The sequence below is a fragment of the Strix aluco genome, chromosome 24 (genome assembly GCF_031877795.1).
Source record: "Strix aluco isolate bStrAlu1 chromosome 24, bStrAlu1.hap1, whole genome shotgun sequence".
Lineage (NCBI taxonomy): Eukaryota > Metazoa > Chordata > Aves > Strigiformes > Strigidae > Strix > Strix aluco.
The window spans coordinates 8,739,609-8,764,618 of NC_133954.1; the positions used below are offsets into that span (position 1 = coordinate 8,739,609).

A 25,010-nucleotide genomic window follows, 5' to 3' on the forward strand; every position below is an offset into this window, starting at 1 on the left:
ACAGGCATCTCAGACTGGTCCATGCAAATCTCCTAAGAGCAGTAATGAAGGGTTAAAGGTTTGATTATATTTTCTTTTCCGTTTTTGCAGCTCTTGCTAAGAACCAGAGCTACTCACTGGTTGATAAACACAAAGTGCACCCTGTGGCTGCCTCAGCCCCCACGGGCCTGCGGCCACCCTGCCCCACACTGGGCACCCACTGTCCCCCGTCCCACCAGCCCTGTGGGGCTTTGGGGGGGCTCAAGGGGCACGGTAGGTTTTGTAGTTTTGAAAATGGAGAGATCATAGAACCACAGAATGGTTTGGGTGGGAAGGGACCTTTAAAGGTCACCTGGTCCAACCCCCTGCCATGGGCAGGGACATCTTCAACCAGATCAGGCTGCTCAGAGCTTCATCAACTGGCCTTGAACCCTCCCAGGGAAGGGGCAGCCACAGCTTCTCTGGGCAACCTGTGCCGGGGCCTCACCACCCTCACAGGGAAGAATTTCTTCCTTAGATCTAATCTAAATCTCCCCTCTGTCAGTTTAAACCTGTTACACCTCATCCTATCCCTACACCCCCTGATCAAGAGTCCCTCCCCCCTTTCCTGTAGCCCCTTTCAGTCCTGGGAGGCCGCTCTAAGGTCTCCCCAGAGCCTTCTCTTCTCCAGCTGAACCCCCCCAACTCTCTCAGCCTGTCCTCACAGGGGGGTGCTCCAGCCCCCCGAGCATCTTCATGGTCACCTCTGGCCCCACTTGAGCAGGTCCGTATCCTTCTGATGTTGGTGCCCCCAGAGCTGGACCCAGCACTGCAGGGGGGTCTCCTGAGAGCGGAGCAGAGGGGGAGAATCCCCCCCCCTCGCCCTGCTGCCCACACTGCTCTGGGTGCAGCCCAGCACACGGGTGGCTTTCTGGGCTGCCAGTGCACGATACTGGTTCAGGGTCAGTTTTCCACCCACCAACACCCCCAAGTCCTTCTCCTTGGCACTGCTTGCAAGTGGTAGGTGGTGGATAGATGTGGGTGTGGGGAGGGATGCAGGAGGGATGGAGGGAGGGATGCAGGAGTGGTGGATGAAGTGATGGGTGCAGGGAGGGATGCAGGGGGGGATGCAGGGGAGGATGGAGGAAGGGATGCAGGGGGGGATGGAGGGACAGCCGTGCTGCAGGGAGGTGCATTGCCTCTGCCGTCTGTGGGGTGGGCGAGGGGCGTCATGGGGCCGCCTGCGCTCAGGGCCGCCCGGTCCCGGGCCGGGGCTGCTCTGGGGCCCCCCCGCCGTCCCCCGCTTCCTGCCCGGCTCCCGGGAGCGCGACGCCGCCCCCGCTGCCTGCGCACCCGCGGCCCCGGCGCTGCGCGGGGGCAGGATGTCGTTGCCTGAACCTCAGCGCTGCAGCTCGCAACCAAAAAAGCCGCCGATCGTTTCCTGTCAATATTCACGGGGCTTTCTGAGCCCCGACGGTTCCCAGCCCCGGGCAGGGGCCGGGCTGGCCCACCGGGCACCGGGCAGCTCCACCACCAAGCCCCGGCATCCACTCCGGGGGGTCCCGGCAGCCCCTCCCCGGGCCTGCAGCACCCAGAACACCCCCCTGGGCTGTGGGTAAAGATGTTTTGGCAGAAATCTTAGGGAGCGGGAGGGGTTGGGGTGGGAGCTGACACCCCTCCCCAGCCCTGGGTGCTCTCCGGTGGAAGGTGTGAGCAGCAGCGCGGAGCTGACGCAGCTCCACGCGCGACGTGTTCTGTGATGGATCCTTCTGCACACTGGAAACCAGCTTGAGAAGTCATTATATACATCTATATAAAAGTATATACAGAGGCAGTTTGGGTGGAAGGAAGCAGAAAGCCTCACCCTGTGCAGGTTTAACACCCCGGACCGTTGCCAGCCTGGCCACGGGGTGGTGAGGGATGGTGGCCTTTGCCCCCCCAGTTGCCCCCCGCCTTGCTGTGCCACAGGGCTGGTCCCACGCGGGATATTTTCAGCCCTGGGAAAATCACTTCGGCCTGGAACAACGACTTGGTTTTGTGCCGTCACTGCAGGGCTGTTACCTTCAGGCTTTTACCTCAGGTTTCCTGTCTTAAAGGCAGTTTCCGATAGCGCAGCCAAGAACTGAACATACAAGTGCAAGCTAAGCTGATGCAACGCTCCAAACCCATGCAAGGACGTCAGAGCAGAGCGTTTAATTAAACTGGTTTGTAAACCAGTTAAATGAGAGCAACTGGTGGGTATAGGCAAAGCTTCAACCCTGCCGACTGTTTTCTAAAGGCGCTAAAAATGCGGGAACGTGCGGAAAAAGTCCCAAGGCACAAAGGGAAACAGGTGCCTAACTCCCATTAAAAAAAATCCGTTTGTGATTATGAATCCCCACTTTCACATCAGGACCCAGGCTGAAGACTCAGGGCCTGTATCTATGACGTACCAAACACTCTGCCACGCCAAAGCACCCCGGGACAGTTTAAATGCTCTCCGAAGCCTTGGTCCTGCTCCGCACACATCGGCAGAGGTCTGGGCACACCGAGAGGTTGGAGCAGCTCCAAAGCTTGTTTTGGTTTTAAAGCCAGGGCATCTGTTTAGGTTCCTAAAAATGAACTTGAAAGCCTAAGTACAGGCTCCTTAGAAATACTCTTGGTTTCTGGACACAGACCACATCACTTACTTCTCTAGTAATTGTTGTGTACTTTCACTGCCTAATGTAAATAATAATAATAATAAAAATAATATGACACTAATAAGTCCTTGGTTCTGCCTCCCCGTAGGGAATTAGCCTAATTGGTCTCTTGAAGTTCCTTCCAAAGCAATGTTTATGTGATTTTTATGACTATCCCATTAGGTTTGTTAAACTGGACTTGTTTTAGAGATGTTCCTCAACTACATGGTCTGTAGCACATTCTCTCTTTTGCAGGAAAAAGTGAATAAACAGCTAAACCACTTTAAATACATGACCCAGAGGAATTCCTGTCACCCCAGCGGGAGAGGACAGTGAGGTAAGCGGGCTGGAAAGTGGTCGTAAATACGGGTATGTCACAAAAGCGTGGGAGTTTCGGCTTTTAGGGCGAGAAGAGACAGAGCGATTCTAACAATCCCTTCAAAATATTTCCACTCATAAAAGAGTAATTTAGTACCAAAAGCAAATTTGTCATCTTCCTGTACAATGACCTACTATATTAATCAATTTTACTGTTTTGAATGCATCAAAACCATGAAGACAAATATGATCCACTGTCTTGTTTGATTTAAGCTGCTAGAGGAAAAAAAAAAAAAGGCAGGCATAGAAGATATTTCAGTTGCTATTTTTTTCCTTTATAAGTCACTAATGGCACTCTTTCATTTCAAAGTTGTTAATGACATCACTGTTTCCTTTCAAAGTCCTTAATGACATTGTTTAATGAATAATAACTTGCACTTATATAGTGCTTTTTCAGATAAACAACCCAGAAGTGCTCTGCAGTAGGGAATTGGTCAGACAAAGAGGGAAAATGAGGCACAAAGGGAGGAAGTGACTTGTCCAAGGCCAGAAAGTTACTGACGAAGCAAAGCCCCCGGGGGTGAGTGTGTTTGGCTCTTGCCTTTCTTGACTCTCTGAACCTTTCTGAGGGTGTTTGTACATTAGAAATGCAGCATTTAGCCCATAATGGAGCAAGCACAGAGTAAAACTATAAGCGCCGAGTCAACAATCTGTTCTGAAAGCTGACTGTTTCTTTTTCTTTTGGGAATATCTTCACTAAACAGAGTTGTTTCTTAAGAAAAGATCCCTCGACAAAATGCTTTCCGTAGGGATATGAGCAGGGCAGAAAAGAGAGGAAAAGCGTGGGGCTTTTTGGTAGGTGTGGTTGATGAAGAGCAGGGGCAAAGGTCTCACTTTCTCTCCCTCGGGAACCACACGCTGCGGCGGCAGCTGAAGCTCCTGTTTAAACAGAGCCTTTGCCTTTGCAGGTCGCAGTCCAGACTCCCAGCTGCCAGCCCTGCAGGGCACGAGAAGCCTTTGCGGACCTCAGTGGGATTTTTCCTTGTCTGACGATGTGAAGAGAGGCCCAATATACTGCAGGAAAATGTGCACCAGAGGGCTGACTGATTGCAACTGCGATTTCATTGGATGGGAAGACCTCTCCCCCATCTACGGCGTAGAGAAATACCAAGATTTGGACCCCTTGTCCCTCCTGCCTTGTGCATATGAACCTTTTGTTGCTAGGTAATAAAATCAATTTTTGGTGAAGAGAAGTGGGAAAAGTTTATATCATTTATCAACCCACCACATAGGTTGCGACACTCCACAACTAGCTGGTTAGCAGCATTATATGTGGGAGAGGAAAAAAATAAATCAGGGTAAAGTTTTGTGCATGCCACTGAGTCACATTTGAGGACTTGTCACTATCGTTACCAACATTCTCATTTTTGTTCCTATTACAATTATTATTAATTATGATGATGGAACATGCAGGGACTCTGAGTACCATCAAGACCCTACTGATCCTGGAATAGCGCAGAAGGTGTGATAAATTGGCTTCCCCTCCTTGAAGGTCTAATAATCCAGACAGAGAAGAAGGGAAAAGCAAAATAATTTACCTAATGTCTTGCAACAGGTCAGTGGCAGAGCTGGAGCCCATCTTTCCAGATTCACAGAAGAGTTCCCTGCCATAGATGATCTACCTCTTCAAGGAGGGACACTTGTTGGCCTTGAAATTTGACAGCTAGCATAATCCTTCCTGATGTTTTGAGACACTGTGGTATCCAAAACAAAGGATACAGAGAAAAACATCACAAGCAAAGCTTTAAAGAAAGCCCAACTAAATTATTTTGTTTAAATAACGTGTCTAAATAACGCGTGTGGTCTTCTCGCTGTTCTAGTAAGCGTGCATGGAGAGATGAAGGAGCTCAGGGTATATGCGCCGGTGAGATGGATGAAAAGTTTGGTCTGAAATGAGAAAACAACTTTCTAAAAGAGATATGGTCTGGAGAGTTCTCCGGTTCTGTCACGTTCTCCCTGGTGGCTGCTGCTAACGGAGGATAAGACTTCGTGCTGCTATCTGTGGAACTGATCCTGCAGTGCCAGCTGACAGATTTATACTTTAAAGTAGCGGTTCTTGCTAGTGACTCGAAGGAATTTGGCTGCCTAGTGAGGATTACTACTCTTATCTGCACAATTCCCTCTTCCTCCAACCTGCCCAAGGGGAACAAGATAAAATCTGACAGAGCAAACAGGTTCGTTAAACAGGGGCACAGATTTGCCTGTCCGTAAATAGGCAAGTTTTAGCCCTCCTTGGACCCGGATAAATTACAGTCCTTACTCATGATAACCTCAAGTGACAGCTTCCCCATAAATGAAGGAAGGAAGAGTCTTCATTCCCAGGAGAAGCCGTTGGGAAAGGCTGGGACACTGTGCAGAGAGGCAATCTATCACTGCAAGCCATTAAGTCTGTGCATGCCAGTGTTTCCTTGCATCGACCCTTTGTGTAAGCTGGGCCATAAGCACTTCTCTAATACAGATCAGTATTTACATTTCCTAAGAGCATGTGGAGTTATCATAGGAAAGATAAATTTTCTTGCCTTTTTTTTCTTTTCTTTAATATAGCATGTATGTATTTTATAGATAAAATAGCTGAAGTATGAATAAGCTGGAAAATGCAATAATATGGCCTTACACCCCAGTAAGAGTATTTTATTTATTGTATCTCAAGAATTTCCATGTCAAGCACTTAGATGCTAAATTTACGTTATTTTTAAATAGTAATCAAGTAAATGCAAAGGATCCCCCTGCAAATGAAAGATCGTCTGTAACAAAGCCTCTGCAGATGGAGATAAGGCCAACAGCTCTGCTCATGATGTATGAGCCTGTGCAGAAGCCAGTTCCCTTATCCACAATTTTCTAGATATAGTAGTAAACGACTAAGTTTAGTAACAACTTCTGTAACTTAGGTCTGCAGTTATGACTGAGATACGCGAGGATAGTGGTTCCCATGAGTCAGTACTTTAATTTTGCCTGCTCCCTACATATGGCCACATTTTAAAAACTCTGACTGATAAAATAACAAATGAATAATATAAATTAAATATGGCCATGTCTCAGTTTTCACAGTTGTAACTTTCCCCTAAATTTTTCTCAAGAAACCATCCTGCCCTTTCCTCTCTGGCCTAGCCTTTCCTCACCACAGGGATTAGTTATGTAAATTGGAACTTAATCCCCTAAAGGCAAATTTGCAGTTCAAGTCCAAGTGTCTGCTAGCATGGCCAACTGGAACCAAGACCGTCAGGGGATGGCGGATGTTTAGCATTTTGTCCTGTAGCCTAAGACAATCCTAAACCGCAAGGATCTCCTTCAGGTTACAAAGGCAACCAGCCAGATTTTCCCCCTTTTCTTTTAAACAAGTTCATAATACAATAGATAAAAGAAAAAAGAAGAGGGGGAGAGGAGGGGAAACCCTCCCAGAAAAGTGAGCTAAGGCTGAGTGAATTTCCAGCAATGTGGTGAACGTATTGTCTGCCCCTGTGACTCTCAAAGGAATGTAATAAAAGGAAGACAGCAACCCAGCAGGCAGCTTCTCAGGGAGCCGTCTGCCTTCCAGCCCCTTGATGTAACGCTTGAACAGGTGCAATATAAAGGATGCTAAACTGGTGATTATTAGGGCTGCGGGAATGGGTTTCCTCTCTGCTCTCTGATGAGAAGATTTTTTTAAAAGAAACTATACGATGGGATACGCTGACCTTTCAAAGACTACCTGTCGCAAGGGAAGCTCTTTGAGCAAGAAGAGGGTCGCCAGTCTGAGGCGTTGACACTGTTTCTGGTCTTATTGAAGCTGCTGTAAATCAGGACTAGTTCCCGCGGAGTCACTGCAGCGATGCGCTTGCAGGCAGGAGAGCAGAACTGCCGAGGTTGTGTTCCAGGGAGGCATCTTTCTGCAGAAACCCTGATGGCTTCGAAGACTGACTTTCAGGTAAAGGTGTGACCTCCTGGCTGCTCACGTACGTGCCAGCATCTGAAAACAATTTTAAGTGCCTACTCCTGGAAGCGGAGAGAACAGCTTTTGATTTTTTTTCTCGGTGTTTCCTTCACTAATGCGACCATCTCTCTTCAGCACTCACAACCCACAGAGAATGAGGAAAAAAAGATTTGAGGGAGCCTAGTGATTCCATGAACCCCGTACATTTCCCAAGCAAGATACAAGCCTCTCTCCTTTTGATCTAATTTACGGCACTTCTTTTTTAAATCACCAAGGATTTAGAGGAACAGAACTGAAAAGTAGTAATGCAAATCAGGCACCTTTATATGCACCTTTTTATTGACGTTCCTCCATCAGCCCTACAAAAAGCCCTACTATACTGCATAGCAACTTAAGAGGACATATTTTTATTTATCAGTGCAGGCAAAAAATTGTTCAGTTACACCTTCTACTGTTTCTTTGCCCAGTCTGGCATCAGGCACTTCCTTTTCTTCCTGAGGTCGCTGGGTAAGGACCTACACCAGAGATCATGAAGCCCAGGCTCTGTTCCCTCAGAGCTGCTCTGTCTCCTCGGGCGGATGATTTCAGGTAGAGCTGGAGCTGTGGGAAGGTGTTACCTGGATTCTTTGGGTTCCTCCTAGGCCTCTTTTCTAAGATTTAATTATTCTTGTGCTCTGTACTTGGGTTTTCCTCATTTCTCCTTGTCTGTTCTGGGTGATGTGGCCAAGGCAAGGGCTGTTTCTCATGATACACCAGGAGCCTCATGATACCGTGTGGGCTTACAGGACCTGCAGGTGCAATCCCATACAGCTACTCACTGTACAGTAGGATTATTTCTTTTTTACTGGTTTCCAGGTGATTTCTGATACTTGTCCTGCTGGGCATAAACCTCCAAGGGGGTATTTTTCTCCCTAAAGAGAACAAAACAGGTGCCAACGGGTTAAAAGCTCCTGCAGAAGGAGCCTGGGAGAGCAGGACAGGCGGTGGCGCTCGCGGAGCCCGAGCTGTCAGAGAGGAATTGCGGAGATAATAGGATTTGCGGAACGGTCCCAACTCATCCCTCCGGAGCGATCCATGTTGCCTGGCTCGGGCACGCATCCAGCGGTTTGCACACACGGGTGCACACTCGGATTCCTGCTCGGTTTGCTCGGGAGAGGGGAGAGGGGGGAACAAAAACATGAAGAAAGAAGCAACATAAAGCGGCTGGAGCGGGGAGGGGGCGGTTTAAAAAGAAATAAATAATCTCACACGCAGAGAAATGCACCCGCCCCAGCCAGCCTGCAATCCCTGAACCTCAAATTTTACAGGAGCGTGCGGGCGGCGCAGCCATGATTGTACATGGGGGGGGGTGTGGGGGGGTGGGGGGTGTGTGTGTGTGTGTGTCCGTGTCCGTGCGTGTGCATGGGAGCGGGGCGGGGGCGCGCCGCCCCCGGGTGCCCCGTCCGTCCCCCCCCGTCCCCCCCCCCCCACCCCGGAGCCCCGCCCGGCTCCGCGCCGCCGCCCCGGGGGGTCGGACACCCCGCGGCCCTTGGCGGGGCGGCCGTGTGAAAGGCAGGCTGCGAGCGGGGAGGGGGGGCGAGGAGGAGGAGGAGGGAGGAGGAGGAGGAGGAGGAGGAGGGAAGAGAAGGAGGAGGAGGGAGGAGGAGGAGGAGGAGTGTGTGCGTAGAGGGAGGCGGGGGGGGGGAAGGAAACCCTCATGGAAGTATGAAGGAGATGGTGGGAGGCTGCTGTGTCTGTTCTGATGAGCGGGGCTGGGCGGAGAACCCGCTGGTGTACTGCGACGGGCACGGCTGCAATGTGGCGGTGCACCAAGGTAAGCACCGGCCCGGCCCCCCCCACACCCCCCCCGCCACCACCGGGGCCGCCGCCGCCGCCTCCCCCGCCGGGCGCCCCGGGGAGGCCGGGGGGGGGCGGGAGTGCGGGGGCGGCGGAGGGGGGGGGGGGGGCTTTGTTTTATCCCTATTGTTCAAAATAACGGTGTCGCCGCTGGCCTGGCTCGGCGGAGGAGCCGGGGGGGGGAAGCGGGGGGCAGCGCGGTGTGCCGAGGGCTCGGAGTTGGCCGTCAGCTGCGCCCCCGGGGGGGGGGAGGCGGGGACGAACCTCTCGGGGGGTGCTCGGTACCGGCGGGGAGCGCCGGCCGCTTCCTTCCGTGGAGGCGGGGGGGGGGGGGGGGGGGGGGTGTCGCCCGGGGCGGTGGAGCCAGGTCCTCTTGTCCCCCGGTGCCCCGGGAAGGGCGGGCGGCCGAGCCCCGGGCCGGGAGGAGGGCAGCGCCGGGCCGGGGAGCGCCGCAGCCCCCCCCCGGGGCTCCGGTGCCCCGGGCTCGGGCCGGTGCCGCACATGGCCCCGGGTAACCCCCGGGGGCGGCCGCGGGGCCCGGAGCTGGCGCTTGCAAGGGCAGGGAGGGAGGCAGCCCTTCTCCTCGCAGAGCTCTGGGCTATTTGCATTTTAAATGACTCGGAGCACGCCCCTAACACACGGTATCGGGCCGGAAAGTTTGCCCTCGGGTCTCCGAACAAAAATAAAAAATTAAAAATTCCCCCAAAATATATATTTGCTTCCGTTCCTCTCCAGCAGAAAGGCACGGTGATTATCCTGGCTGGTTTGTTTTGAATAACGCGAAGGTTTCTGGTCTCATCTGGCGGGTCTGTTTTTCCATCTATTATTATCCCATCCCTCTAGCAGCGCATCTCCAGCCTCTTCCTGTATCATCTCTCCCTCGGTGTCTTGATGCGCGCTCCTGCCTCCAGCTGCGAATGTGTCCTGCCCTGCCTCTGCCCGCCTGTCAGGCGCAGGTCTCTGGGTCTGTAGGTTGGGCTTTCTGTTGCTTTTCGTACGGTTGGTGGATCCCTGCTCGCGGCTGTAGTAACAAGTCGCTTACAACCAGGTGACTAAAGGGGAGATAGAATGAGGAAGCGAAGCTCGCGGGGGATTTCTTGTCATTCGGAGGCGATGCTTGGGTCTCTCCTGTCATCAGGCAGCCTCGCCAGGGTGGCTCCCAGTGACCCGGCAGCATGTAAGGGTCTCTCTGGTTTAATTTTGCTGCTCTAAGTCTTTCATTCTTCCCATTATTTATCAAACCCTACGCTAGAAAGTAGATTTCTTCATCGCTCTCTTTTGGGGGGGAGATAAAGGGTGTTGACATCCTTATGCCCGCTCCCAAGATTAATATAAACACTTTTGTTTGCTGGCGAGAACAGTTTCAAACGGGCAAGAGCAGGTTCAAACGGGCAGTGCTTTTATTCTTTTCAGGTGCCTGTTTCTAGGCCCGTGCAGGTACGGAGTCGGGATGTGTTCGCCGCTGCGGTGGGGGAGCGGGCGCGTGGCGTTGTCTTGGTAGAGTTGGAACGTGTTAGAAAAGTCTCAGAGAGGGCACAGCTCGCGTGTTTGAAAACCACAACTGTCTATTTAGGTCCTGTAAGAGTCCTTCAGGATATAATAATTCGAAAGGAGTGTAGCAGTGTGTAGTGGATGTTCTTCAACCTTCTTTTTAAAGGCTGCTCATCAGCCTAGCCGTAGTGGGGTGTTTTGGTGGGCTTTTATTTCTTAAATAGAAACAAACCTCTGCAGGGGATCATCTGGGTCATCTAGTCTCGTTCCGTGCAATCACACACTGGGTTTGGTATCTCTTTGTACTGCTTGAATATCCGCAAAACCAAAGTTACCTTTTGAAATGATTGTACAGTTAAATAAAGAACCCTGTATTTTTTTAAAACTTGTACCATAGCTACGCATTAGGGCTGATTTGTAAAAATATCAGTGCCATTTCTCTGATGATGGTTAGAAATCTTACCTTTCCAGTAAAAAACTGAAAATGTTAATGAAAGCATCTGTTTGGAAATGAAGACTCTAACGGGATAGTTAAGAACATGTACAAACTGTATTTTCAACTCTGCCTTACTTATGTTCTGCATTTTCCCTTGTTTTCTTCCTTTTTGAAGCAGTGGGCACAGAAGCTCGTGCTGGCTCCAGCTGAGTGCTTGCTTTTGGCCCTAAGCCCACTGCTAAAGATGGACCCAAGGCTCCTCTGTCGTTGCTTTCATGTAGTTTCTATTTTCTTATGTGTATGCCTTGGCTCATCTTGCAGTCAGCTCTTCTGGTTTAACTCTACAATTGCATTCGTTTTCCTGGCTGATGTGGAATAATAGACATCAGAGAGATGGAGAGAACCTATTGCGGGTTGTGTTTGGTCCACCCCCCAGGGAACATCACAGGATTGCTTCCAGCAGGATATTTTCAGATGCTTTGTCCAACCTAGTTTCAAATGTCTCAAGTGACTGGGATTCCATTCCAACCGTCAGCTCGCATTTGAAGGAGGAATAAGGAAGATATAATTTGTTCTTTCCTAGGAGACTCATACCCTCGTCTGAGATGCATACCCTTACTTCTTACTACCATCTTTACCAGCCTCTGTGGCTTTAAACCCACCTGTGTGGTAGCTAAAAGCCCTTTTAGGGTCAGAAACGCTTCCTTTGGGACTCACAAAGACCATCCTTGGATGGTTAGAGGGAGAAGATCGCTGAAAAAGGTGAACCATCTTCAAGCAGCATTGCCCCATCAGAGAAGGGAGCTGATTTTAAAGAAAAGGGAGCTGCAGCTTGCAGAGGGAGACCCTGAGAGCATCAGTAGCGATGTAGAACGCAAGAGGGACGCATGGTATAGCTGGATAAAACCGGCAGTTTTGTTGGGTGATCAGCTGGAGGCTTGTGTTAACACAGAACCCGTTCCTGGGAGTAGTCCTAAAAAGCCTGAATTCAGTGATCCTGAGAGCGTGGCTGCGGCTGGACGTGACTTACAGACCTGAGGGCGTGCAGGATAAACGGGAGTTTTGCCTGGTGTCTGTCTGAATTCTCACCGAGCTAATTTCCTTCGTGATGCTGAGATTTTATCTTAGTCCTGTTGATGGTTAAGGTGCTTCATAGCCATCCATTTCATAATTTTATATTTAGATCACTAGTGACACTTGGAAAGTTAAAGGGTAAGAAATTTGTCCGTTTCTGTTTGCTAGACCAGAATTAGACGCAGTTTATGAAGCACTGGATTTCCACTTAGGCCAGATTTTCATTGGAATTTTTCACACTGGGCATGAGCTTATTTGGAAGCTTGAATAAATGTGTAACACTGGACCTCTCGCAAAAGGCTGTCTGCTCTCGGTGGGTATGGAAACTGGAAAGGGGAATAAAATGCTGCGTAGATGCAATGTTTGGTTTTGTCGCCCATCTCTGACTGATAACAGCTCTGGCAAACCTTTATATACACCTGAGAAATGAAACAGTCAATTTAAAGATGGTCTAATGAACTCTCTTTGCTTTTCTTCCAGCTTGCTATGGAATTGTCCAGGTTCCTACCGGACCCTGGTTCTGTCGGAAATGTGAATCTCAAGAGAGAGCCGCCAGGGTGGTGAGTATGCAGCACACTTGTACTTACACTAAGTAGGTTTGTTCGATGCCTTTCACGTCTCTGCTGGGAGCAGTGTGGTCCCCTGGCAAAAGTGGTAGAGCCTGGCATTTCAGTGACTGTAATCCCAGCTCTGCCTGTAACCTGCTCTATCTCCTTTAGACAATAGGAATAATTGTATCAAATGATTTTATACAATGCTGCTAGCCATTTTGATGAAGATGCTGCCAGAGGTGTTTTTAAGCAAGTTACCAATGTCAAAATTTTTGAGTCTAGAGACCTCAATCTCCTAAAAAATTAATGACGTTCTTCTAAAAGGTGGTTTCCCTGCTGCTTTTTCTGTTCAACTCCTGAGGAAGTTCTGGAGTGGAGGAAAGTTGGCATCACCTGAGATGATGCTGTGCTGTCAAAGTTATCATACTGACTGACAGGGTGGATTGGCATTCATATCTTGCAGCAACAGTCTCCTGCATAAAGTCTTCTGCATTTGTAAAACAGCCGAGAAAATGACAGGAAGCTGGATCAGGGTTTAGTTTCTGTCTAAGTAGCAATTTAGCGGTATAGAACACTTTACAAATGTTCTTAATTAATTCTGGCATTTCCCGGTGAGGCAGGAAAGTGGAAACAATCAGGCCAGGACTGCCTCTTAGGTCTGTCTATGTGGCAAAGTTATTTGTGCAGTAAAGTAGGCTGTGAGTTTATAGCACACCAGCTACCCTGCAATAACTTCCCATGCGAGCCCTTACCCGATACGGCTGCACCAACCAACTGCCGAGGTGCCGGGATGGAGATCTTTAACGTGTTAGTTATGCCGTGGATGCTGCTTGTGCCACACAGTAAATCTGGGCCTGCTTCCCCGCTTCGCTTCCTTAAGGATGGATTGAAGTTAAACTTTGGCTTTCCTTAAGTACAGAAGGCCTCAGTCAGCGCAAACAACGTTTATTAATGCCTGCACTGCCTTCAGAACTGGTTTAGCTAAACCTTTTTTAAAGTACACACCTAGCGAAGCTGCTGTAGGTGACCTCTGAACGTGTGGATCTGTGCAGGCCTGAGCAAATAGCCTGCTCCATCTCAGCTGGGCTCTCTGCTTGCTGCAGTACAAAAGTTTAATCTGTTTCACAGATGGGCGAAGAACTTGGCAAAGATGAGTGAATGGGGGAATTAGGTATCTGTGCCATGCTTTCTACACTGCATTAACTCATTCCTCATTGGAAGCGGGAGTGTAAACAAGACCAGACTTTCAGACCTGAGCTCTTTTCCCATTGTAAGATGCTGCTTTTATGTGCGCTGCAGTAAAGAAGATCAAATGTGTCTTTGAGTGGGTTTACATCCTGCAGATAGTTTCATAGCAAAGAAAGGAATTTGGATTTCATGGGCCTCCTTCCCCCAGCTCTCCCAACCGTGCAGGCAGAGAGAAGCTCTTCAGCGTTAGCTACGATTCAGTGTAGGCTGTAGTAACACATGTACACACAGGCCCTCCTCACCTGCGCTCACTGCAAGGACTGTAACTTTTTACTTGCACATCGTACACTTCAAACTGCCTCCAAGGTATCAGGAAAACAATACCCCTGCAGGTGGCTCCTTGTTTAACTTGCCCTCGGTGAAATCCGTTAGACAATACGTGATGGGCTTCAGTCATGCCACTCAGTCCTGTGGCATTCAGCCCTGCTACTATAATAACTGAACAGTGATAATCTTCCTTCCTAAGCAGAGCTGGGGATGATTTCCTATCTAAATCCCTCACCTTTTCAGTTAAACACCAGCAGTCATAGCAACAGACACGCAGATGGGTAAATACTTAAAAAGAATCTAGTTCTTTGATGTAGGGAACGGCATGATCAGAGTAAGGGAAATGAGTCAGGTCTTAGGAGAGCTGTGCATGGCTCTGCTACACGCTGAGTTTGGGTTCCGTGGTCCAGTGAGGCAGGAGGGTGTGACTGCCCTGGGGTGTCACTGCACCTCTCTGTGCCTGGCTTTCTCCAGCTGTAAAAGGGACATTATCAGCCTGCAGACACTGCCTTGAGAATCTTGAATGAGAGGTGCTGCTGTTTGAGCACTAAAAGCACTGGCAACAGCAGCAGAGCGAATTCATATTTGTATTTCTTTCATAATGACTGTGTGGCAAACTCCTTTGAAAAACAACAGTGTGTTTCTTCCCACATCTGCCTTCGTAGAAGAATCTTAAAGCAGCTTACAAGCTTTGTCCATAACAAACATGCTTATTGGCTAAATATTGATACTTTTGCTTTGAAAATGAGATACAGAGGCATGGAGAACAGTGCACTCCTTAGCGAGTGTTTTAAAACATAGGTCTGATTTCTGCATACCTTCTTTAGAGAGATGGACTCCATCTGCTCTTCAGCTTTGGAAAGAGAGCGCAGGAGCCCTAACTCTCAGGCAGCAGGTGGTAGATCCCGGAGTTAGAAACCCCAGGGGGTCAGGAGCTCTAACCTTACCCAGCACAACCTGGTTTAAATCAGCCAAACTCTGCTCTTTTCCCAGAGTTGAAATAAAAACCCTGGAGACAGCCTGGGCCTATGCAGGTTGAATAAAAGGAAGAGGTACCGCTAATCCTGCTCCTAACCCCTCCTCAGATGCTCAGGTCCCCGAAGGATGCTGTGGATGCTATTGTGCTTACAGTAAGCAACTGAAAGCCCATCCGCTTTGTAATCAAATTGTCTAGGAAGCCCGGTGAGCTGCAATGGCCAGAGGGCACTCATGTGAGGGATCATGTGAAGGCTTTAGCTGTCATTTCGAGGCAGGGCTATTAAAAGTCTTGTGTGGGGCCGATGGAGCTGTTAACCCCTCTTGTTACAATCAGAGCTTTGCTAATCGCATGGTGGGAGAGCCGCTTTGATCTGAGGGGTGGAGGGGAGAGCAGAGGGGCCTTTTCAAGTGCAAATTTCTTATTACAGTGTCTCAGTTAACCCAGTTCTTTTTCTGTCTTGGCTCTGTCGGGCTTTCCATAGTAATTGTGAGAGCAGCTCTCTGGCCCTCTGGCAGCCCAGACCTAACCAGGAGTGGTGAGAAACACCTCCTGTGGCCATCCATCCGTTTTTCAAACTAAGTTGCAGGGAAAGCGAGACAGGCCGCTGACGACCACACTGGTCTTTGTCCCCTCATCTTATTTATACGTTATCACAGGGATTTCGTGCTTGCCAAAGGTGCTTGTTTGACAGCCCCACATGCTTGACTCCCACGAAAGCCTTGGAGGGTCAGGCTGAGCCTCCCTGCTGCCCGTTGCGTTGCCGTCCTATTTATTGTGCTTGTCTGTCCAGGGGGTGAAGTTTCGACAGAGGAAATCTTGCTTGGGGAAAACCACCTTTGTGGAAGGTCCTTGGGGACTACTCAGTGGCAGAGGCTTTTGCTCGTGGCCAGTTATTGCTCAATACGTTGGTGTTTGTCGCAGCAGGGAGCACCTGCCCCGTTACGCTCCCCAGAGCCGAGCACTGGGAGTGAGGCACGAGCAGGCGAGAACGCCAGGTCCCGCACACTCATAGTGGCACAGCCCGCTGTCTCACTTTGACACCCAGCGCCTCATTTCAAAACTTTCTGACAAAGCACATTTTTCACAGAAAAACGGGTTTTTTGTTTTGTTTTGGTTTGGGTTTTTTTAGCAAATCAAGCATTTCTGCTGGGGAAGGAAAAGGTTTGCGCCTCACAGGTTTTCAGGGCTTTTTTAAAATCAAAGAAAACAGAAAGCACGTAGAAATTTTCCCCGAGTGATGCCGTGAGAAGACAGCGGCCGTTTTCAGGTGGCTCAGCCTGGGAGGAGCCCTCAGGGCTGGGAGCGTGTTCCCCCATGCGTGGCAACGCGCCCTGAAACCACCCCACCTTCCACCAACCCTTCGAAAGGGCGTCATGGCCGGGGGAGAGCCCTCATCTGGAGGCTGGTGGTGGCTGGGCAGGGCTGAAATGAGTGAGGTGGGGAAAATGAGTGTAGGCCGTCTGCTGAGAGGCGAGGAATGGCGCCGAGGGCCATGGCGCTGGGTTTCCCTGGCTCGTGCCATCGTGTCTGGCCAGACCCTCCCCGTCCCCTCGCCGGGTGTGCGTGGTGGTGGGGTGAGGCCCGTTCCCACCCCGGCCATGAGGGAGACCCTTCAGCAGGTTTGGCCTCGGAGGCCCCCCTGCCCTTGGGCCTGGCGTGAGGGGGCCCATCTCCAATCGCCCTGTGGCTGCTGCCCCATGGTGGAGGAGATGGTGTGTTTCCCCCTCATGCTTTTCCCCAAAAGCAGCCATTAGTGACTGGGTCCCTCACAGCCCATCATGGTGCCAGGCTGCGGCCTCTTGCCTGGCGTGTTGGCGCCGAGGGAGCTTCCTCCGCCCTCCCGGGTGGCAGGGACTCTCCAGCGCCGACGCTCCACTCATGCCCCCTCCATCACACCTCAGCCACCCCCGAGACTGGGTTTGGGGGGCAGCAGGGTGCCCATTCGCCAGTCCCAGCCGTTGGGGCCGGGCTCGCCATGGCTCCCCATGTCCTGCCTGCAAAAATGTCACGACAGCTTCACCCGCCTCTCATGAGACTGGAAAAAATATCACAAGAGAGGAGGAAGGAAGGAAGGAAGGAAGGAAAGAGGCAAAGATAGATAATGGCTTATTTTTATTTGCGTTCTGCTCTCTGAGTCATGGTTTTCAGTTTTACTCCCCAACCACAAAGTCTAAAACTTTTTTTTAAAAAAGCCCCATGAAAGTCAAGGTTCACTTGTAGCCCTGTGGCTCTTGGGCTGAGGCTTTAAATACGTCCCCATCAGACAGGGTGATATCGAGCTGTGTCAGAGTATCTTTTTGCACCCAAACTGCTCTCAGCCCTTCTTCCACTTCCTCTCTTTGAAAGCAGCCCCATCTTTCATAACCATGTTGTAAATGAATCATCTCTTTTCTGGCCCCACGCCCCTGGGAGTTAGATTAAACTTGTTGTTTCTGCTTAATTTCAAGAGATGTGAACTGTGTCCCCACAAAGATGGAGCCCTGAAACGGACCGACAACGGAGGTGAGTACCTCTGCGCAGAGCCGGGTATGTCACACAGAGCCTCTGGGGACTCGGCAGCTGTCCCAGGCACAAAATAATTAATTTCTGAGCCTGTGTCACCAGAAAGGGAAGGCTGGAGGCTCCAGAGGATTGAAAACACTCTGCCTTTTTCTTACAAAACTTCCCTTTCTGAAGCTTCTATGGTGAGAAGACCTTTCCCTGGGGGGGAGAACCTGCCTGACCTCTGACTGGCATCAAAGCCCAGCCCCTGAAATGTGCAGTTTCTTGAGTTTAACCTTGCAGGAATCGGTGCCTGATCTGGCATTGTTTACAGAAATGTGGACGTTGCAGAGTTATTTGCTGCACGCTTGCACAGCAGCAGTGTGATCCTCAAGTTAACAGAGCCTCAGCCTTGAGTCCCCATCCGAGAGCAGGGACTAGGACACAGTAAAGATGTTTTTCTCTGCAGGATTTATGTGCTCATCGTTGATCTTCTCAGCCTCTGGGGCTGTGAAGTACTGGGGATTCTGATTTCAGTTGTCAGAGCTTGCAGCTGTCAATGCTACTGGCTGTATAGATCAAACTTAATTTTTCTCTTTCTTTTTCAGAAAGGCTTCTGCACCTGCCTGCCACTCACCTTAATACCCAAAGAGTTAGATTAGGCAAGGAGGTCTTTATTCTGATAGATCCCATATTTAGAGAAGTGCTAAATCCAGGTTATTTTGTAGAAGCATCTGCTAGAGCAGGTCATAAGTGCCAAGAGTCTTAGTGCAATAGCACAAGTATCATGTTGGGGGATTGTTTTATCATAACATAGCATCTTCTTCCAAACATGTTACTGCGTGGTTTGGTCAGGTCTGTGTAGACAGGCATAAGAAGTGTTACAGCTGTGTCACTGTACAGAATTATACAGCTGTATGATTCTGTAACCATGGAGTTTGGTTCTGCCTGCCCAGGTGACTCCATCCTAACTGGAGCTAAATCCTTCCAGCGCAGTAGCCATACTGGTCATGGATCAGCCCCCAAAGGCTCCTGACTTTCAAACTTTCTCAGTTCTGTCCTGACCAGATGGAATTTCAACTTACACATCTGATTTGGGAAGCGTCTTGGTGGATTTAGATTTTAATCTAACTTGGCTTGCTGAAAAAGAGCCTTCTTTAGCCGTTGATAACAGCCAATAAAGGGAGCTTTGTTTCCAGTGGCGTGGGACTACACGTCAAACCTGTCCCATCAGCATCATTTACTGCTTGGATGCTTTTCTTGGGTTTGGTTAGGTCTTCAACTCCAGGCCTCAAGTCCTGAGGGGGTGCTTTTAAGAACGATGAGCGTTGTACACTTTTCCCAAAGAAATCTCTGCTTTCCCATTTAATCTGGAGGTGGTATCCGTCTATCTTTCACCCACAAAGGACTTGATTCCTAACCAAGTTACAACAGGCAGTATTTCAAATCTAACATCTAACTTAAGTTGGCTCCCTTCCTACACTCTCTTCCTTCTCTCCCTCCCATGCTTGTCTGCAGCCCTGCCTAAGTTTAAGACTCTCTTGGGTTGCTCCATGTGAATCTCCTCTCTCTGTCTTGTTTGCTTCCCCAGGGTGGGCCCACGTTGTCTGTGCTTTGTACATCCCAGAGGTGCAGTTTGCCAATGTGCTCACCATGGAGCCAATTGTCCTGCAGTATGTACCCCACGACCGCTTCAACAAGGTAACGCCACCTCTTTCTAGTGCTGCCCCAAAGCGCGCTTGCCCCACCTTGGCTTTTTGGGGTCATCTTATGCTACCACATCTCCTGTCCAACTTATTTTAGTTTCCAGTTACTCAGATTCCTTTAAAAATAACTAACAAAGTAAATCTGTGTTCTTGCAAATAACTTCTTGGTCCTCCATTTCTCTCTTCTCCAACTCCCTGCAACTTGAGCAATCTCCGCCTTGGAGTTGCGTGTTGGTGACTCCACGTTTTGATCTGACACAGTTGTTATTTGGGGAGAAAAAGAAGATGTGTGAGCTTCGTGCATGCCACTGAGAAATAACCCAGAGCTGTTGTCGTAGGAGGGAGATGACTGGACACAGAGTTATGAGTTCTCAAAGGCTTTGCCTCCTGGTGAACAGTGAGAGTGAAGTAGATGTTTTGTCTGCCTCTTTGAGTGAGCACTTTTCCTTTTTTTTGCAGACCTGCTACATCTGTGAAGAGCAGGGCAGAGAGAGCAAAGCAGCCTCGGGAGCGTGCATGGCCTGTAACCGACACGGCTGCCGGCAAGCTTTCCATGTCACCTGGTGAGTTCCCCACGGCATCACCCCAAGAATAGCCCCAGCTATTGGTTTTGCTGCTGTGGCTTTGAGGCGGCACTAACTGGGTGGTGTGGGGAGTTGGGCTGATCACCCTGGGTTGGTTTTGTGCAAGGGGTATCTCATCCTTGTTCAGTTTGTGAGGGGAACTTCCCCAGGAAGGCTGAGGTTTCACCAGCGAGCCTTCCCTGCTGAGAACGAAGGCTGGGGATTTCCCTAAGACTATGTGGAATCCAAGAAGAGAAGAGGTGACTCACAACCCAGGAATGTTCCTTCTCCAGCAGAGCACATGCAAAAGTATCATCTAGATGATGTGATTTGAAGGGCTGATACCCTCACGTACCCTCGCAGCCTGAAAACAACATTGCCTATTAGCAGAGCAGGGAGATTCCCAGCTTTACATGGATTCTTTGCCCATGACATGTCTTTTGTTGGAATTGTTACTGGTCTCCCAGGCCTCCCTTAAGAAAAACAAAAATCGCAAGACAATGTGGTAGAAAAGTACTGACCATTTTGAAGAGCTTAATATGAACTAAAAATAGTCTGAACTTTTTTCCCTTCCTTGCATACCATTTGCCAAGCAGAACAGGAAACTTCAAGACCCTGCCTGGGTACCCTGAACTATTCTTTGCCCTTTGATGGGATATGTGGTCTGGCTGTACAATTTGCTTTATCCTCCTTCTAATTGCATGTATTTCAGTGCCCAGATGGCCGGCCTCTTATGTGAAGAGGAAGTGCTGGAAGTCGACAATGTCAAATATTGTGGCTACTGCAAGTACCACTTCAATAAAATGGTGAGTTTCTTCATCCCTGCAATGGAATTATTTTGTCACATAAAAGGCATTGTCTTCCTCCTAGACTGTATCTGTGCTCAGAGCAGTAAGAAATGCCACAAACACATAAACGAGGTCTGCAGCCTGCTTCCCTTTCCGGCCAGAGTCACTTAGGAATAAAGATTAATTTATATTTTTCGTTTCTGTAGCATCTTTAAACCCATTTTCAAAAGTAGGTGTTGAATGCTTCCCATCTGTTTTGGCTTCCCTGACCCACTCTGTGTGGCTGAAAGAGAAGTCCCAAGAAAGGAGAGCAGCCGTGATGGTTGGTGCTCCAGGGACTTGGGGGTGTAGCGCAGACACCCTGGGCAGGAGGGTGTAACACAGAGCAGCCAGACCTTCTGCCTGAGGACAGAGGCAGCCCAGAAGAGACATGGAGTCATTCACTGTTTGAGGGATATTGGGGCAAAGGACTTCCCCCCCCTATTAATTACAGTACCGAGAGGAAAGAGAGGAACTCTTTTCCTGTTCTGCATAATTAGTAGACACCTGCTCTCCCCCCTCCAGCAAAAAGGAAACTTGATCCTCTCACTACAGCTTTATGTCTCAGTGGCTCCTTTGTTGCTGGCCCTCCCCACTTTCCTTCCCGCTTATCAGTGCTGTCACATACAGTGACTGATGCCTTGAGCTTCCCCTCAAAGTCAAACTGGAGGACACCTTCCCTGCCCTTCAGGTACCCTCAGTATCTGACACAAGTGTAGCTCTGTATCAAGTTAACTGATGCCGAGATAGATAGCAGGACTTCTGCTGGTGCCTGGAGCCTGAGAACAGGGCATCCTTCCGCACACAGCCCACGCCCCGCTCAGGACTGAAAGCTGGGCGCTGCCCTTCAGGAGTGGCTTCTCTAAGCAGCACTGCTGCTACCATTTATCTTGTTGTTTACAGAATGGTCTCTGAGCAGCTGTGCCTTCCTTGTGCAAGTGTCAGTGTGCATGGGCCACCGAGGATCTGGGAGTCAGGTCTACATGCTGTTTGTAAGCCCATTGCCACGGTATCCGCTGTGGTCCCCGTGTTGGGAACCAGGCTGGGCATCTGGTCCAAAAAGAGTTTGGTCTTGCGTGTGGTAGGCAAGCCATTTACTGGAACTTTGCTCACTGTAACAGTGAAAGCTGGACTCTGTAACACTGTTTCCTCTCTCTCTTTTTCTCCTCTTCTCCAACTCCTCTCTGCTTCCCCACTTACCTCAGAAGACCTCACGTCACTCTGGAGGTAGCTCCTTCATTGCTGGAAGAAGGAGTCGATCCACATCCCCCGCTCAAGAGAAGCATGTATCCCACCACGAAAGGCCAAAGAAGGTAAGATCTGCACAGAGTTTGTCAGTCCAGAGAGGCACAGTCATGTGGGATGGAGGTGAGAAGGGGAGAAGTGTGCAGAGAGCACTGACAGCTCCTTGGGTGAGCCCTGACTCCACAAAGAATTTCACAGTCAGAGATCTGAATAGTCGCTGCGTTTTTAAACAGGCCCTTAGAAGGGTGTATGCAAACAGAGCAGCGCAGCCGTGGGGAACGTGAGGCTGAGTTTGCATGTTCAGGTTATGCCAGAGGAGTCCTGGCACAACACACCTGTGAAACGTGCAGCTTCCCCCTTCCTGTCTTGTGGCCAGTCCACTTTGAGTCTGACATTGGACTGTGGTTTCCAGCTACCGAGTTCATCTGTGTGGAAGTAGTTTGGGCTGTGGATTTAAATGCAGCAGCTCCAGAACATGAACTCGAGGTCGTTGTCCTCAGCTCCCAGAGTCCAAGTTTTAAAGGACAAAGAGATACTGATTAGTAATCTGCCTTGTGGCCAGCAGGTTGATTGTAGGCAAGAACAATAATTAGTGTGAACTAGGTAGTACTTTGTTAGTCAGATTAACCAGCCACAGGGATTCCACCTTCAAGTCTACCTGTGAAAATAAGTTTGTCTTTGTTAGGCAATTATTTAGAAGAGCATCGCATGCCAGATCTGACTGGTACAATAGTTATTTCTCTAACTCTGCTGGTTAAGATGTACTCATGAAAACTGCTGCAGTGTTATAGGACATGTTAACAGCACACCAAGGTTCATAATTAACCAACTGACTCACGTGACAAATGCTCATATTTCAAGGAAAAGCAGCAGTGAACATGTAAGGCAGAACCGCAGCAGACTCCTGGGTTCTGACAGGGGTGCAGGTTCCAGCGTGGAAGGGTCTGTACCAAAAGAAACGAGGAGGCCAAAGGCTTGTGAGGTATTTGTTACTTATAACAACAAATAGCCCTAAAATGCAGGACATGCGTTTTTTCTGAGGTTTCAGGTTCTAAGGCAAGTGGCAGCAGAATAAGAAATCTTTCCTACCCCTCAATGGATACAGCTTTCGCAACAGCAAGAATCCACAACGTAGTACTGCCACCCTCCTTTGCACCCCGTCTGTCCAAAGCAGTGGGGTAGGATCTAAAGCAGAAATAACTTTTACAGGGGTACTGTCAGCGCGGTCAGATAGTTTTTAATACTTTATGGGCCAGATCTTGGTTTTTGCTAGCAGAAATCCTGGATTACTCTACCAAGCAACCCCTGGATACATTTCTCTATAGTCAAAAACCAGATTTACCTTGTTGTATAAACACGATTGATGATACCCCTGCAAATCACAGCATGAATCACATTTTAAGTCTTGCCATAGCTGTCTGGCTGTTTACTACTTTTTTGTTTGTTTTTGTCTTGTTGCAGTAGGCATCCTCACAATGCGTAAGTGATTTTGAATGGTAATGGTAGTGACCCACACGCAGAAACAGCCTGATGACACTCCGGTGGGTTATGTGGGCTCAGTCTGATGGATCCCAGCCCAGTCTCTGGAGGACAAGGGCATCCAGGCTTTCAAAAGCAGTACGGCCATCCCTTAATACTGACTGACACCCTCCTGGCACGCCCGGCTGAGAGTCCATAAACTGTGTGGGCAGGAAAGCCATCTCCCTCTCTATTTACAGAGGTTATCCCGCAATATCCAGTTTGAAAGGCTGCCCACCATGCCCATTACGTGTTTGGGAAGGTTGCCCAAACCGTACCTGATACGTGGGCAAACACGGCGAACCTCGCTCACGCTGCCGACACCGCCAGTAAATTTCCTACTGCCGACGAGGCTGGAGCGTTTGGGGAGTATTTACTCCTCTTGTGTGTTCAGCTGCTGCGAGCAGAGGAGGAGGCAGGAGGGAGAAAGAGCATCTGTGCCATGGCCGGGGAGCGAGCGCTTGGCACAAGGTGAACGGCTGTACTGGAACGTGCTATTTTTAGCCAACAAACAGGCAGAGGGGGTGGGGGAGAGGGCAGGATCGGGGTGATTGACAGCAGCTCAGCTGTAATTATAACTGACAGACCGTGCGAGTCCAAGGCTGGGGACCGTACGAGGGTTTCTATATTTGCACAGCTTCTGGTGGCGGGGGTGGGAGCGCAGTCACGTGCCTGGCAGGTAGGAGCAGGGGTGGTGCTGCTCCCCGGCTTTGGTTGGAAAGCAGGTCAGCGCCAGGGGGAGAGCGAAAACAGGAGGAATATGGATTTATTTATAGGCTTCTCAGTGGCGCTTGCCACTATTGTTAGCCTCTGGGTTCCTCACAAACGTGCAGGGACTCCGTCGCGCTGCTGCCTCACCCCTCTCCCCTCCTGATGGCTCGTTGGGTTTGTGAGCAGCCGATCCCGTGGAGGCCCCTTCCAGGGCTGGGATCGCTTGGCACGGCCGCAGCGCGAGTGCAAAATCAACTCCTTCCACTTAGAGAGGGGGAGTCAGCACGGAAAGGGGTCCGAGGTGTGCCAAGCAGCTGGGATGGGCAGGGTGAAGAAGGCACTCTCGGCTTCCAGGGGCGTTGGGTAGTCTGCAGGTCTGGGAGCGGCTGTGAAGTGCAGGGAGGGAGGACGGGGTGCGAGGCGGTGTGGGAACAGAGACCTTTCAAAGGGGTACCCGAAGAGGGGGTTGAACTATTACTTCCCACATGGTTTTGGAGTACGTGACTAGCAGTGCATGATCTAATTGCACATGTTTCAGGGGAACTGGGCGTGCTGCTGTGCTGACCTGAAGTAGAACAGCTTTTTCTTGAGCCTGTCCAGCTGTGCAGCCGGCTGGTCCCGTCCTCCCAGAGCCGGAGGCGTTGCAGGGGGGCTGATCACTCAGCGGCAGACCAGAGCCTGTGTGTGAGTCCCCCAGCTGCAGGTGCTCCTGGCTTTCTGCTCCAGAAGGAGCCTGACAGCTCCCTTCCAGTGCAGGGCTGTGGCTGTTTGCTTAGGCTTTATGGAGGAAAACCCTGACTGAGCTAATGACTAAGTGAGGGGCACAGGATTTAACCGAGTGGCTTCAGTAAGACAGCAAAGACTTGGGATTTGGACTTCTAAGCCCTGCTGTAAAACAGTTCAGCATTTGTGAAGAGTCTTGTTCTCTGTGGAACAAGGGACAATTGTGATGTGGGACTGCAAGCCAGCGTCGGCATCCCCCGCCTCTTGCAGGCGCAAATGATGCCAGCCCAAGCATTTCCTTCTGTGCTGTCCTGAAAATGGGAAAGCTCCAGGCTTTGGGTTCTCCTCAGAACATACCAAGCCTTAGCAAAACCAGCCGCATTTATTTCTTCGGGGTTGGTATTGCAGTGGTTGTGCTCTACCCTGTGGGAGCCTTTGGAGTGTTTGT

General features: G+C 50.1%; 1 protein-coding gene across 4 annotated transcripts in view; it reads left to right on the top strand.

Moving 5' to 3' along the window:
- Positions 1–8,599: 8,599 nt before the first annotated feature.
- The window catches only part of MLLT6 (MLLT6, PHD finger containing), a 46,274-nt gene continuing 29,863 nt past the window's right edge, over positions 8,600–25,010 (top strand). For 3 of the 4 annotated variants that reach the window (XM_074849708.1, XM_074849710.1, XM_074849711.1), the window contains exons 1-7: positions 8,600–8,719; positions 12,224–12,303; positions 17,236–17,290; positions 18,861–18,970; positions 19,435–19,538; positions 20,251–20,344; positions 21,571–21,678. In XM_074849708.1, the coding sequence (XP_074705809.1) occupies positions 8,611–8,719; positions 12,224–12,303; positions 17,236–17,290; positions 18,861–18,970; positions 19,435–19,538; positions 20,251–20,344; positions 21,571–21,678 (660 nt within the window). In that variant the 5' untranslated portion in view covers positions 8,600–8,610. The remainder of the gene's footprint in view (positions 8,720–12,223; positions 12,304–17,235; positions 17,291–18,860; positions 18,971–19,434; positions 19,539–20,250; positions 20,345–21,570; positions 21,679–25,010) is intronic. The other variant, XM_074849709.1, reaches the window with a different exon arrangement.